At 33.9% G+C, this 16290-nt stretch overlaps 2 protein-coding genes across 2 annotated transcripts; one reads left to right on the forward strand and one right to left on the reverse strand.

The window, feature by feature from the left end:
* Positions 1-304: 304 nt before the first annotated feature.
* On the reverse strand, positions 305-8694 carry LOC114313301 (long chain acyl-CoA synthetase 4). Its single transcript, XM_082910746.1, is given in 14 exon segments — positions 305-604; positions 1070-1189; positions 1329-1511; positions 2922-3061; positions 3156-3401; positions 3784-3901; positions 4025-4096; positions 4687-4757; positions 5245-5332; positions 5407-5550; positions 5636-5803; positions 6508-6567; positions 6569-6603; positions 6685-8694. Coding segments are annotated over 14 exon segments (1563 nt in total). The 5' UTR covers positions 6767-8694; the 3' UTR covers positions 305-568.
* Positions 7635-10139, forward strand: LOC145814195 (uncharacterized). Its single transcript, XM_082910738.1, has one exon. It carries the CDS (start codon positions 8990-8992, stop codon positions 10106-10108), a length of 1119 nt encoding a protein of 372 aa, XP_082766864.1. The 5' UTR covers positions 7635-8989; the 3' UTR covers positions 10109-10139.
* Positions 10140-16290: the final 6151 nt, after the last annotated feature.

The raw sequence follows: 16290 nt of genomic DNA on the forward strand, positions 1-16290 counted from the left end.
ATATTATACAGTTTTAGGTTTGAGTTTAGATTTTATATAAAATAAGAAAAGATACTATGGGGGAGGATGTATAATAAAAATATATATTATTTGTATGCGGTCCGGATCAGTTCCAATCCGGAACCGTGGAGTTCAATCCAGAACCAATCCGTGTACTACGGATTTTTAATTCTTCAATCCGGAACCGAACTGCGGATTTAAAAAACCAATCCAAACCTATCGGATTAGACTGGACTGGATCGAATTACGGATTTTACAGATTCCTTACTCAGTCCTAATAATTAGAGAAAACACAGCTTCGATAGAACTGAACAAGATTTGGTTTTGGCATGCATTAATAGAACTATGAAAAGTGAAATTGAATCCAATAAATTAACATGATTGGTGCCACATCGGTTTGCAAGTTTTGTTGATTTGTATAGCACTAATCATCAAGGTTATACAAGTAACCAACAATATATACAGAGAGTGGGATGCCAAAAAGCCAAAACTGGCAATAGCATCGAAGAATGAAGAACCTTTTTTAGGGCTGTTAAAATTTAGAAAACACCATCTTCAGGCAGTTTGCTTACTTTGCACCCTTGTACATGTTGTCAACAATGTTCTGCAATGCAACACAAAGATTTCCCCTTAGTACTGTGCCACCCAAAAAAAAAAAGAGTACTATAAAGTAGTCATAAACAGAAATGACAAATTAACAAATTCCAAAAAAGTTAATTGGAAATTTAAGTCGACTAAAAGTTCTTGCATGCACTAGTTGCTTGGCAGATGGCAACATGGAGTGAACTAGAAATCTCCAATGTTCAAACACTCATGGCCAAGGGCGGAACCAGGATTTTAACTCGAGGGGGTCAATTTTTGGCTTTTCTTCTCCACAGATTATTCTAATACATATTTTTCTACAATGAAATGATTTCCTCCTGATTCCTCTCAAGTCTCACCGGAAAAAAATTAGAATTCTAATACACATTTCACATATTTCAAAACATTTTTGGGTCAAAGCATCTAGTCAATGAACATAGTACAATGGCATGCCATGAGATTCCTTGAGAGAATCAAGAAGAGCTACCTGGTAGTATTTGAGCAACTGAGGCCTCTTCTTCTTGAATGTTGGGGTCAGAAGGTCACGCTCCATGTTGAATGGCTCGGGGTCAAGATGAACAGCTTTTATAAATTCAAACCCGTTCAACTGCCAGGCACATCACAAAAGTTTCAGAAATCTTCTGGAAGTAAATAACGTTTTCTTCCCCTCTGCTAACTCAGATTATTATTCAATTATCAAATGGAAGTAGAAATGAGAGGTGGTTGGAAGTGTAAAAGACACAAACCTTCTCTTCCTTTCCAATCCGTGTGAGCTCTACAAGTACGTTTTGTTTTGCCTTGGGATTTTCACAGAGGGAATTGAAATCCCCAGGTACACCATTTTCTTCAGCCCAACGTTCAAGTACTTGCTTATTTGGGTTTACAACAGCAACAAGGAAAGACTCAAAGCTGTTCCCATATACCCATATCTGAGATTGAAATTCAGACATAATCAAACACAAGAAGATTCTGGAATAAACAAAATGCTCAATCTCCTAGCCCCAAGTACAGGCATAGATTTGACCGTTCATTAATGCTGTGTTTGGTTGGGGGATTTGGGGAGGAATTTGGAAAGGGAAATGGAAAATGTAGGTGAAATGTGAATAAAATATACCTATATTTCACCTAGTTTCACACACTTTTTCTCTTTCCCTTTCCAAATCCCTCTCCAAATCTCCCAACCAAACACAGCATAAGTCACTCTAAGGATTGTTTCCAACAGGAAAAAGTGCACAAATGTGAGAAATGAGAACATTCTTAGCAGATCCATAAGCATGCACAAAAGCATGAATGAACCAAGTATATAGATATCCTCAAGTTTTAACAAGAAAGAATAAGTTGGACCTCAGGATGCACACATCAAAATCAACCTATGGCAAATATCTTGTGCCTTAAGGGCATGTTTGATTGGGTGGATTAGAGCATGGGATTGGGATTATTAATCCGTGAAGCCAATTATTCTATGTTTGTTTTAATATTTTGATTTAGGATTATTAATTCAATGGATAATTAATCCAACAAATTTGTAGGATTATTAGTAATGGGGTAGGGGTGGGATTATTAATCCAATGGATATTAATCCAATTGGATAGTGAATACCACACTAATTTAATAGGATTATTAATACTTCACTATTAATCTTGTGAATCAAACATGACCTAAGTGTAATAAAACAAAAAACAAATCTGATGGGAAAAAAGCATGTAAATGCAAACACTAATTTTGTGAGATATAATCAATCATAAAGACCTGTGTCAAGTTTCTTCCAGTGCTTAAAAGCACACAACATGCACAAATTAGTTTAGCAGAAAAGGGATTGAAATTTAAAATAGAACGCACTGGAAATGTGTGTGTGTGTGTGTGTGTGTGTGTGTGAGAGAGAGAGAGAGAGAGAGCATATGTAAGGTAATACATAAAAAGAATAACTTTTAACGGTCAAGAGGTTCACACAAACAATATCAGAAACAAAAGAAGACCACATTATAATGTCATAACAGTCAAGAAGTATTGAAACAAGGAAAATGCTATGGATCCAAGTAAATTACCAAATAAATTACCAAACCTTTCACATGGGTGTGGGACCCACACACATGTGATTTGTGTGGATCCCACACCCATGTGAGAGGTTTGGCAATTTATTTGGTAATTTACTTGGGGTCCCTAGCATAACTTTTACAACAATATCAGAAACAAATCCATGCTCTCATCACTAGAAGGACATTGTTGGTAATATCTACAACGAATACATTCCATATTTGTTGACAACAATTGGAATGCTCACAGAGACAAAACTGAAACTTATATTCCATTTATATATTTACAATAGTTCAGAGGCATACCGAGTCAATACCAGTAACAGAACCATAAACATTCTCCAAGTTTTCAACTGCAACGTATTCTCCTTGTGACAGCTTAAAAATGTTCTTCTTTCGGTCAATAATTTTCATGCTCCCATTGGGCTGCCACTCACCAACATCCCCTGACACAAACATTGTTAGGGGCAGGGTTGACTAAGAAAGAAAATTATGAGCACTATATCAAATTAATTATGAAAGACACTGTCGTAGACAAACCTGTGTGGAGCCATCCATCAATCAGGACCTCTTTGGTGAGGTCTTCACGTTTGTAGTACCCTGAGAACAAGGTATCGCCCCTTATACATATTTCTCCGCGTGGTGTGCTTGAGAGGGCATCATATCCCATTTCAGGAATAGATTCTAGGCACACATCCACATTAGGCACTGGAGGACCAACAGTACCAAGCATACCCAGCTCATTTGGTAGTGAGACAAATGTTCCCACACAGCTTTCTGTGAGACCTACATCACAGAAAGAAAACAAATTAAAAAAAAAAATTAAGTTTACTGTATGATAATGGATATACAATGGAAGATACCAGTGCTGAATTAGTAGAAGTCTCTATTCATGGGCAGAAACAGGGGGAATATGGCACTGAGGTAATGGATTTAAAGAAATTTCATCAAACTTTCTTAGAGGCCTTCAAAGCGAAGTGTAATAGAACTCATTCCCAAGTGGAGTTTAAGCAACAAAGAAACATATATCAGCAAGCTGTCTCAAATAGGCTGATAAGTAACAAAAACCACTTCCAAAGGGAGGAATGAGTGAAATTCAAATGTACATGCTAAAAAGGCAGATAAAATAAGTTAAATTGATATGTACAGATTTAAAAGGACAACATACCATATCCTTGCAGAACATGACAACATGCCACCACCCGTAGAAAAGCTTCTACATGGGTAGCAAGAGGTGCTGCTCCAGATAAAATAAGCCGTACATTTCCGCCTAGCCCATGCTTTACCTGAGAATGGAGTTAAAAAGAAATGAAAGCCACATTAAAGATTAAGTTTTGTATATATGGTCCCATGAGAAAGTAAAAGAGGAAAAGAAGAATGAAAAGCTGCTACAAGAATATGTCCACCACCTTATTGAAAACAATTTTGTCACAAAGTGGAGCTGCATCTACATGTTTACTCCCCTTCTTCATGTTATGTAGCTTGCCGCAGCATTTGTTTAAATGCAAATAAAAATGAGACAGCACAAAATAACAACAAATTAGCTACCTTACAATTAAAGCAAACACTGTAGAAAAATCCAAGTCCCTGTAGATACACATAGGGTAGCCACAGTTTATGTTTCGTACACATGATGCATAAATGGTTGTGCCCCCTTTTGATTTGTGCCTTTTAATACGAAATCTATCTTATAAAAAAATGCATGATGAATGAGATGACACTTGAAATAGGAAGTATAAAGTACAGAGTTCTGATCTTAAAAGGGTAATTTCAAGGTTATATAAATACAATGAGAAACAGAATTAAGAACAAGAAATTGTTCCAAAGGAAAAAAATGACCAAAATTTTGGAAGAATTGAATATCTAGTCACAAATTTTTGACCAATCAATATATGGTTGCGATGATGTCCTTCAAGAAGTGATGAAAGGTCTTCAGTTGAAAGGGTTAATAAATAAAATAGAATCTTCAAATGAAAAGAAATTGATGTGGGCATAAGTGATTCCACAAGATATCCCTATTATTCTTTTCTTTTTTTTCTTTTACTAGGAGGTTAGAGATGCGGAGTAGAACTTACTATGAGTATGCAAAGTTGAACATAGTATTTTTTAAGAGACCCCCAGATGAGATCTTCTGTTGCAAACCTGAAAATAAGAACCGGAGTTCGAGAATAAAATGCATGAAACTTGAAGTTATGTTTTGCACAGAATGAAATTATGAAAGAACACTATGTGCCTCTGAAATGAGCACCATTGTATTTAAATTTAACTCTGCCCTCATTAACCATTCTGTTTCTTGCGTTCTCTATTCATATTTTAATAGTCCCATGGCAGACCAAAATAAAAAATTATCAAAATTTAACAACTTAAAATACACTGAATTTGTTTCATGCTTTCTAGAGCATAAATGTTTTTGGAATTAAAACAGAACACAAAAATAAATCACTAACATTAAATCTTTTACTGTTTCATATTTTAGTTGATTACTGTGTGATGGATCAATACCACTGCAGTTGATTAAAGCCATTGTGTTTCATTATCTGCTACCGATGAAAGTGTCCCTTTTAGGTTCTATTTTGCTCAGAACATGTACCAACTTGCATTTGCATCCATTGAGAAAGAAAAAACTTACCTGCATAAATTCTATCCAGTACTCGGGGAACAGCACAGAAAATAGTAGGTTTCAGCTCACCAATATCTTCAGTCAATAGTTTGACATCCTGAAGATGTAACAAACACCGAATTGTTACATTGAACTCTAATGTGGAAGGAAAAGAATTGGTAGTCATATTACCCCTCGCCAAAATCCTATTGAGCCGCCAATATTGATAAAACACTCTTCAATCACTCGATCAAAGAAATGTGCCAGAGGAAGATATGAAAGATATACATCCTTTTCAGTCAACTGTAAAATTTTCAAATGGATGTGCAAGAAATCCTAAATAAAGCAGAATAATTTAGATTAAATCAAATAAATAGCCTGCCACGTAGATTTATGAATGTAAATTGATTCACATGCTTACCAATTCATGAACGCTCCCTAGCAGGCACCTCACCCCAGCTATAAGAGTAACAATGCTATTATTGGAAATCAGAACGCCCTTTGGGTCACCAGTAGTGCCACTAGTATACATTATTGTACAAATGTCACTTTTCTTTTTTACTGGAGGATCATACTGTTTATCATCTCCCTGCAAAACTGATAGGGTGAAATTCAAATCGAAGTAATAAATAGTCAATGGAAGTATCATCCATACTTAGCCCCCCTTGGGGAAATGGTATCAGATCAATTGGTGATTTATAAAAAATTTCCAATTCAAGAACAGATTTTTTTTAGGGATGCACCACATAATATTTGAAATTAACATTCAGTACTAGAGGCAACGTATATATAGCACACATCATTTCAAGTGCAAAATGCCTCAGATTTAACCACAATTTACTTCAGAGCACCATCAGATTTAGTCAATAGTACTCAACCTATCCTATAACCCAATGTAATAGAAGTAACACGATGGAAATAACTGGATCTTAAAGTGAAACATATTTTGACTTTTGACCTTATATCATAACCCTGAACCAATACGACTGCCTGCCTGCAATATGGAAACACACCAATGCCAGTGACCTCTTGTGCCAGCTGTCAACTCCAGCATATCATCTAAGTTATCCTCAAACCACTTTATTATTAGATAAACAAGGATCCATAAAATGCAATAAAGTGGCACAATACAATGATTTTTGTAATACAAAATGTGCAGTACGCCATCCAGCATCCCTGCTTTGAATTCAACAAATTTCACGTGGTACAATAATGGGCATTATTCAAAACCAAAAAATTATTAACAAAACAACCAGATATGAAATGAATAATGGATTAACAGAAGTAGCTTACCAATAACAAAAATTCATCCCAAGCATATATAGCCAAACCAAACTTTTCAACTTCTTCTTTTTTGTTCAGGAGTAACCTTGCCAAAGCTCACAATTGCTATATCAAAAAATGAATAAAGTATTATTTCTTAATGCCGAATGCAAATGCAAACTGAATATTGTATCAAATACAACTTACTTTTCAAGTATTTCGTTGCACTAGGAAATGTTTTCAGCACCTGAAAAGGCAGAAGAAAAATTAAGACGCGTAATCCAGACATCCTATTATATTTTGTTCTATTGCCACCATCTTAGCACTAAACACAATAAAACTACAACAATAAGTTGGACAGAAATGGACCTTTCAGAGTATTGAATTATAAATGAAGTCACATAGAAGATGCACCAAATTTTGGTATCAACTTGAACATATTCATCAAATCAGATCAAGATACATCCACGAATATCTCATAACAACCTTAGTCGGGACACCAATCATAAAATGAAAACCTGTGTACCTCAGGAATCTTTTTCTCTTGATCAACACATAATAACCATATGTAAAACTCCAAAACGAATCAAGTTGATGATGAAAAATAATTAAACCACAGGTGAGAGATTCACTGCTCATCACTGAGTCTTTAGTTGAGGTTGGGATGGACCAATACCACCAACAGGTGACATATCAAATTTTATGAAATTAAACAAATCTTTTACTACATGGCTTTACTGTTAATTGAATTCCAGCCAACGCATTATGTGGTGTGCATTGCATAAATATTTTGAGTCATCAACAAAACAAAATCCACCACTATAGCAATAGTTATTATGAACATAAATCAACAATTTACCTATCTTTACTTGAGGCAGAATTCTCATTTCCAAAGACAAGCCCAACAACCCCTTGTACACGATTCGGTAAATTAATCACGTGTAAGCATAAGATTAGTAAAATGGCACTTACCACAACAACACATCTGAAAATTGATTCCAAGACATGTATATTATAAACCAAATACACAATAATGAGAAGTTATCAATTGAAAAACTAACTGTGACAAAATCCATATTGAAAGATGACAGTAAACACTGCTGAATAGCAAGCTAATGAGAGAAAATACCTCGTACCTAGACTAATGAGAGAAAATTCCTTGTACCCAGACATCAAATCCATCCTTTGATACAAATGGACCACTAAAAGTCAATCAAACCAAAGCTTTCTGAAAAATAACAAAGAAAAAAACCCTCGACAGTGAACAATAACTGACCAAACTAAACAATTTGATCAAAACTACAAAAGTACAGAGATATCATTCTACATTACTAAGAAGGATCACACTACGATATAGTTAGCATTCACATATACACATACATATACATACACTTGAAGGGTAGAACACGTTACGCACATACGCACTTTATTGGCCTTGTTCAATGCAGTGTATAAAGCTCTGCCGATAGCTTCTTTTATTTTGGAATTGCGTGCCAGAGTGTTTAGTGTTGCTTCCACTTATAGCTTATAAAAAAAAATAGCTTAAAATACTAATTACCGGAATGCTGAGGAAGATGCAATTTTAACTTTTGTTTTTTATTATTAGATTTTAACTTACAAGAAGCTGAACCAAACAGGACCATTATGACCCATCGATTGAATTTTACTGTTTGAAAAAAATATTTACAAACTTACTGATCACTTCTCAGAGTCAATTTTTGAATCTGACATGTACAACCGGCCAACATTCAAAAATACATTCTAAAACAATGTCAGAGCAGTGACTTTCATGAATAACTGGCTAATGTGTGCATATTACTAATATCATTGTCTCCTTGTCACACTTATGCCCAAAACAAGTCTTTTGACTAGTAGTACAATACATATGACATCAAAGCACTGATTGATAGCATATTTTTATATACTATTAAAGAAATTAATTGTCACAATTGATAGTGAAAGGACTTTAGTGAAATTATAAAAAATGCAAGGGCCAGAGTGCAATATTACACACACACACTCTCACAGAGAGAGAGAGAGAGTTAGGAAATGAAAGTTGAAATAGAAATCCTACCTTATCTGACTCCACTATCAATGCAAATCAGCAATTTTATTTTAATTTATTTTCAACACAATAACACAATAGGATGACTACAAGGAAATTTTCATCTCCCATTACCTCCAAAAAATGTTAGCTACTCAGCTTACTCTGCAATTTAAGAAATGTTGATCATGAAACATTTCATCTCCCACACACACACACGTACACACACACACTCAGAGAGAGAGTTAAGGAAATGTGGAATGGAAATGTCAATACTTTCCATTTGATACCCAAATTTTGTATGGCAAAAAGAACCTACCAAAGCAAGAATATGGAGAAAAATGAACTACCTTTCACCATAAAAACCACTCCCTACATCTCTACATCTCTACCCCAACCTCTACATCTCTGTCTTCCTTCTGTCTTTTTTCCCAAGAGTTACATCTCTGTCTTCTGTCTTTTTTCCCAATGGATCAGCAAGTTGTTTTTTCTCAACCACCACCACGATCCATTATTAAAAAACCCTCAAAATTTTCCCGGATTCTTCGATCAATTTTTGGCAGCTGCGGCGGGAAGTCGGTGGAGAAGACATTAGTTGAGGATGAAAAAGATGGGAATACAGATTATGTTTCTTATTTTTCTTCCTCCGGCTTGGACTCGGATTCAGCTTATTCTTCAGAGGAAAAGGGCAGTAAAAATGGAGAATCGCAAAATGAGTTTCAGATGGTGACAGATGACAATAAGCAAGAACTTCAAGTGGCTGACTTGAAAAGGGAGTTGACAGAAAATACTGAAGAGAAGGAAGCAGAGAAGATGATCAGTGATTTAAAGATGGAAGCTGAAACGTTGAATGGTGAGAATTCAAAGCTTTTACAAGAACTTGTCACCGAATGTAGCCAGCTGAGGGAGAAATTGGGTGAGAGAGAAAGGGAACTTGCGAGTCACACCGAGATGCATGAGACCCATAAGAGTGAAACATCAGCTCGAATGAGGGGTTTAGAACTTGAGCTGGATTCTCTGCGTACCCAGAAAGGAGATGAAGTGAAGTTGCTGATGGAGAATCTCAGCGCGATTGAGGAAGACTACGGCTACTTTGAGAGCCGTGTATATGAAATTATGAACGCGTTTCAAGGTGCAAAGAACAGGGTCAGGGAATTGGAAGAGCAGGTGGACTCTCTACGGAACCAGAACACTAATTTGGAAGAGCAGCTAAGAGGCAAAACGCACGAAACTGAGACTGATCAGATGCCAGGGGTCCAAGAAAAAGAAGAAAGGAAGAGCTACGAAGATGAAGATGAAGATGATGATTTTGAGTTCCCCACCCCTGCCGATGAGATCATTCCTGTCTACCCCATTTTTGGCAGAGATGAGCTCGACGGAGTTCCGGAAGGAACCTACTGCGTCTCCGGAAGAGTGAAGCAGCCGGTGGCCGGAGGAGGAGTGACGGTGGCGCAGGAGAGAGATCGGAGGAGGCGGTTGTTGATGCCGTACAGGCAAGAAGGGTTCTTTGCTAACGTGAAGATGTTGACCAGAAATGTCAAGCAAATTGGAAATGCTCTCAAAGCTATCAATAGCAAAGTGTTCTAAATTTTTATTTTTATTTTATTTTATTTTTTGTATTTACGTATATTATTATGATTTTTAGTTGATTGTGATATTATGGTGGAAGCTTTATCAGTTTAGTTTTTAATTTAAAAAATAATAATTTTACCTTTAGATTCATCTAGATAAGGTACGTTAGAAAAATAAAAAATTGACATAATTTTAAATAAAAAAATCACTATAAATAAAAAAGTTTGAAATAAAATATAATTTATTTAAAATTTTCCGAACAATTAAAACTTAATAAACTTAAAAAATATATTAAAAATTTAGTTTGTTTATTATTCAAGTCAATTTCAAATGAGTTTTAATATTAAAAAAAATGACAAATTAAGTTAAAATAGTTTGATTTTTTTAAAAAAAGTTCTATAATACATGTAAATTATATCCTCCAATCATGATTGAAGTTTTTACGCACTGATTTAAGTAAATATTTCAATAAAAATTCTAATGGTAAACTTTTATTCTGTTTGGAAATTGATTGTTGCGCTATTACGTAATTTAGTGGGCTTTTTCAATTATTTTAAGTATTTTTTTTACTTATTTAATTTAAATACACCTAAAAAGTATTAAAAAAAATATGAACATAATTTTAAAAAATCACTAAATACAATTTTTTTAATATTTCTTTATAAATATTTTATTTTTTAAGTCCATATAAGTTAAGAAATATTTTTTTAAAAATATTTAAAAATTTCACTAAAAAAAAAATTAAAAATCATTTTTAAAATCTTAAAATCAAACCGTCTTTAATTTTTATTCAGATTTTTTTTAAAAAAAAATATATCTCATCATATTTTAACAGTGTTATTTACCAAAATGTTGGATGTTTGATTCAATATTTAAATTAAATCTTTTTTCATTTGAGTAAAAAATGAATAAAACTCAATTTGATATAAGTATGAAACAAAAAGTTTAAATAAATTTTGAATATTTTTTTACCAAAATTTTAATTTGAGTCAATATATGGATGTAAATGCATTATGCATAATTTGATTACAAGAACATCTTAAGTTCAATCTCATTCAACTCATTTGGTTGATTGTGACACGGTTACAACCAATATTTTTCTCAAGCTCTAAGTTCAGAATAAAATTAGATTAAAACTCTAAATAACATTCCCAATGACTGGTCTCAAGACATTAAATAATTTTGAAAAATTCTAAGTGCACATAAATTGGATTATGTGCTAGACTTGAATAGTTTTTCTAATATGGTACATGAGTCACGCAAATTGTTCATGGTCCTTTGCATTGTAAAACAAGGTAGACAGTTCTCAAAAAATATATAAATAAAAGAAAAAAAAGGTAGAAGTTAAGGAAGCTCATAACTCAGAGAGAGAGAGAGAATAAAATCCAATCTGTAAATGACAAATGCCCTTGTGCTTAATTTGGAAACAAGTAGAGAGTAAATAATCACACATTCTGGTAGTATAATTATGTAGCAAAATGATGACAATCTAACTCATTTTTGTGTGTAAAGGCAGGTATAGACAAACCACAAACCAATCCAGAAAGCAAGAACTGTCGCTGTGATTCCAGGTAGCCAAACTGAGAACATTTTTCAATCCCAGTTGCAACACGCCCCGGTTAGGCCAACAAATCATGTCCTCAAGCTGGAAAAACACATGTCAATGTAACGTTGAAAAAACTTATCTGCGACGTCTGTTTAGGACCATCTCCGGATTGTCTTTCCTCATCATGGCAACAAACTCATCGTAGTTAATTCTTCCATCCTGCAAAAGAATTAAAGGATACATTTTCGAAGTGCCAATTCATCATGAGTTTTGGAATCAAAAGACAGTGCATTTATAATCTAAAAAAAACAGACACTTCAGCGGAGGAAGCGTATGGTGATCATGATACTTCAGCGATACTTCTTAAACCCTCTGAACATGTCATAAGTGATAACTTTTTTTTATTAACAATGTTCTGCATTCTTCATAACACAATTTATGCGTTCTTCTAAATATATTTTGAAATATTTATAAGATGCATATAACATGTGTATTACAATTTCTATAATTGTTTTGCATTCTTTAGAATGTAATTGTAACATACAAGATATCTTGATGTTTTAAGTTACAAAATATATAAACATTCATATGTATGATATATAATAAATTTGTAAAAATATGAAATTTTAACATGCCACAAGTGTGTCGTGTCTTGCATTTTTGAAAAATAACATGTTCGCCAGTCCGAGTGTAGTTGTTGGATGAAAAAGAAACATGGACATGAAGTACTATATTTTTTCGATATGAAATTTCTATGTATGAGGAGAATAAAAAAGGCTAGATAAGCATTGCATTAGTAAAGGAGAGAAACCATACGTTGTCTATGTCAACTTCTGCAATAATCTCCTTTATTGTTTTCTTATCGCCCGTATTATACTTCTTCAGGGCATGCTCCAATTCTTCCATTGTGATGTACCTAAATTAAGAGGCAAGAATGACAAAGCATAAATTATTTAAGAATCAGTCCTATAACTATGTTTAGGCGAAAATGGGAACAAAAATTGCTGTAATGATGTGTAACATAATAAGATAACAATAGATTTGAGAGAGGAGCTTACCCGCTCTTGTCCTCGTCAAAATATTCGAAGGCAGTGTATAAGTGGTGCTCTCTTTCCACTCTATTCATATGCATCATAGCAGTTATAAATTCAATGTAATCAATTGTTCCATTTCCATCCACATCAGCCTGGAAGAACCATGATATTTTAGTTTTAACATCTGCAGCTATATACTATGGATCACATTTGTCTTGAAAAAAATGGACAACAAGTATGATTTCGATAATAGACCGTATATTTTCTTTAAAACAAATATGATCCAATCATATGGCTACTAATATTCGATCCTAATTTCTTACATGGATGATCTACTAGGCAAGCACTAAAAGATGAACGGTCTAAATTAAGTTCAACAAATCCTACCTTATCTGACTCCACTGTTAATGCAAATCAGCAATTTTATTTTAATTTATTTTCAACACAATAACACAATAGGATGACTACAACGAAATTTTCATCTCCCATTACCTCCAAAAAATGTTAGCTACTCAGCTTACTTTGCAATTTAAGAAATGTTGATCATGAATTTTATCTCCCCCCCCCCGACACACACACAGAGAAAGAGAGTTATGGAAATGTCAATACTTTCCATTTGATACCCCAATTTTATATGGAAAAAAAAAAAAACCTACCTTTCAAGAATATGCAAAAAAATGAACTACCTTTTACGATAAAAGCCACTCCCTCTCACAATCTCTACATCTCTGTCTTCCTTCTATCTTTTTTCCCAAGAATTACATCTCTGTCTTTTGTCTTTTTTCCCAAGAATTACAATGGATCAACAAGTTGTTTTTTCTCAACCACCACCACAATCCATTATTAAAAAACCCTCAAAATTTTCTCAGTTTCTTCGATCCATTTTTGGCAGCTGCGGCGAGAAGTCGGTGAAGAAGACATTAGTTGAGGATGAAAAAGATGGGAATACAGATTTTTCTTTTTCATTTTCTTCCTCCGACTTGGACTCGGATTCAGCTTATTCTTCAAAGGAAAAGGGCAGTAAAAATGGAAAATTGCAAAATGAGTTTTAGAAAGTGACAGATGACATTAAGGAAGAACTTCAAGTGGCTGACTTGAAAAGGAAGTTGACAGAAACTACTGAAGAGAAGGAAGCGGAGAAGATGATCAGTGATTTAAAGATGGAAGCTGAAACATTGAATGGTGAGAATTCAAAGCTTTTACAAGAACTTGTCACCGAATGTAGCCAGCTGAGGGAGAAATTTGGTGAGAGAGAAAGGGGACTTGCGAGTCACACCGAGATGCATGAGACCCATAAGAGTGAAACATCTGCTCGAATGAGGGATTTAGAACTTGAGCTGGATTCTCTACGTACCTAGAAATGAGAGATTGAAAAACAGAAAGCTGATGAGCATTCCAGTCTTCTGAAGAAACTTGAGGAGAAGGAGAAAGAAGATGAGGATGAAAAAGATGGGAATACAGATAATTCTTTTTCTTTTTCTTCCTCCAGCTTGGACTCGGCATCGGTGTTGCAGATTGAGAAAAAACGACTCGCATTCGCATTCTTGAAACTGTTTCAAGAATGTGAGGCAAACCTTGAAGTTGCTGAAATTCTGAACGCGTTTCAAGGTGCAAAGAACAGGGTCAGAGAATTGGAAGAAACAATCAAAGAGGAGTCAGAAAAAAAAATTGCTGATCAATGGAAGATGCTCCAAGAGAAAGAGGGTCTTATGGTACAGGTGAAAGACCTGGAACGGGCGGTGGACTCTCTACGAAACCAAAATAGTGATTTGGAAAATCGAATTTTTGAATTGGAGTACCCTAATTTTCAAATCCTGATCGACGGAGTTCCGGCATCTTATGCATCTGCAGTAGCGGAGTCGCCGGAGAGATGTAAGAAGAACAACAAGAAGGCCTCCGAGAGAGCAACAGAAGTAAAAGTCCCCGGAAGAGTGAAGCCGATGGTGGCCGGAGGAGGAGTGACGGTGGCGCAGGAGGGAGATCGGAGGCGGTTGTTGAAAATTCGAATTAAATATTACCTACTGAGTATTTAAATAAATCGGAAATGGTCTCAAAGTTGTTTTCTGGTAGAAGAACACCAATCAATAGCAACTTGAGTTTTTTTTTTTATTATTTATTATTTATTTTTTTATTTTTTATTTATGTCATGTCTATTATTATGGTTTTCTTAGTTGATTGTGATATTATGGTGGAACTTTCACCAGGTTGGATTTTGATTTTAAAAATAATAATTTTACCTTTAGATTCATCAAGATAAGGTAGACTAGAAAAATAAAAAATTGACATAATTTTAAATAAAAAAATCACTAAAAATAAAAAAATATTAAAATAAAATATAATTTATTTAAAATTTCCCCGACAATTAAAGCTTAACGAGCTTAAAAAATATATTAAAAGTTTAGTTTGTTTATCATTCAAGTCAATTTCAAATGAGATTTTTAATCAAAAAAAAATCTCAAATTAAGTTAAAATAGTTTGATTTTTTAAAAAAAAAGTTCTATAAGACATACAAATTATATCCTTCAATCATGATTGAAGCTTTTACGCACTAATTTAAGTAAATATTTCAATAAAATTCTAATGGTAAACTTTTATTCTATTTGGAAATTGATTGTTGCGCTGTTACGTAATTTAGTGGGCTTTTTGAACCATTTTAAGTTTTTTTTTTTACTTTTAAAATTTATTTAATTTAAATATACCTAAAAAGTAAAAAAAAAATATGAACATAATTTTAAAAAATCACTAAATACATTTTTTAAAAATATTTCTTTACAAGTATTGTATTTTTTAAGTCAAATAGTTCAATAGCCAAAAAATCAACTAAAATAATAAAGTTTCCAAACAGGCCATCTAGAATATTGAAGGTAGAACCAACACTAATATGGTGTTTTGGGCGAGGGGAGATTCTACTCACTTTGTTTGGTTTTAATTTTCAAATTTTATTTTTTGGAAAATTTTAATTTTTTGTTTTTCGTATTTTTTGTTTTTACTGAATTTTTTTTATTTTTTTTTTTAAAATTCGTATAATATTTGTGAAAAATCTTTAAAAATTTCACTAAATATCAAAAATACAAAAAAAAAAAAAAAGATATGAAAATTCAGAACATTTTTCATATTTTTGTATATTTATTAATTTTTAAAAATATTTTTTCACAAATATTTTACTATTTATATACATCTAAGTAAGGTACATCCAAAAAAGTAAAAAAAAAACTTAAAATTTTAAAAATATTCACTAAAAACAAAAAAAATACGAAAAATAAAAAACTCAATTTCTAGAAAACTGAAACTAAACACATTTGAGATGGAAAAATATGGTCCGGATTGGGCCAAGGTAATACCAGGCAAATTGTGGGCTGAACACATTTGGGCCGTGGTATCCCAGCTCCACCCAGAAGTGATTTTTGCTCGGCAATGGCAAGGGCATGTGGAACCGAGCTACTTCACCTTGTCGGCGCGGAGGCCGGTCAAGTGAGGGTCCACGGTTTATGCGTTGCGCGGTTGGAGAGCACACATCCATAGCTCGGCGATAAGGCTCATGCCTGAAGCTCGGCAGGAAGGACTTTGGTTGACCGGTATGACTAATCTCAAGCTTGGCTTCGCCGAAATGCAGTAGA

The sequence above is a fragment of the Camellia sinensis genome, unplaced genomic scaffold, assembly GCF_055761805.1.
Source record: "Camellia sinensis isolate YWXY unplaced genomic scaffold, ASM5576180v1 Unanchor1, whole genome shotgun sequence".
NCBI lineage: Eukaryota > Viridiplantae > Streptophyta > Magnoliopsida > Ericales > Theaceae > Camellia > Camellia sinensis.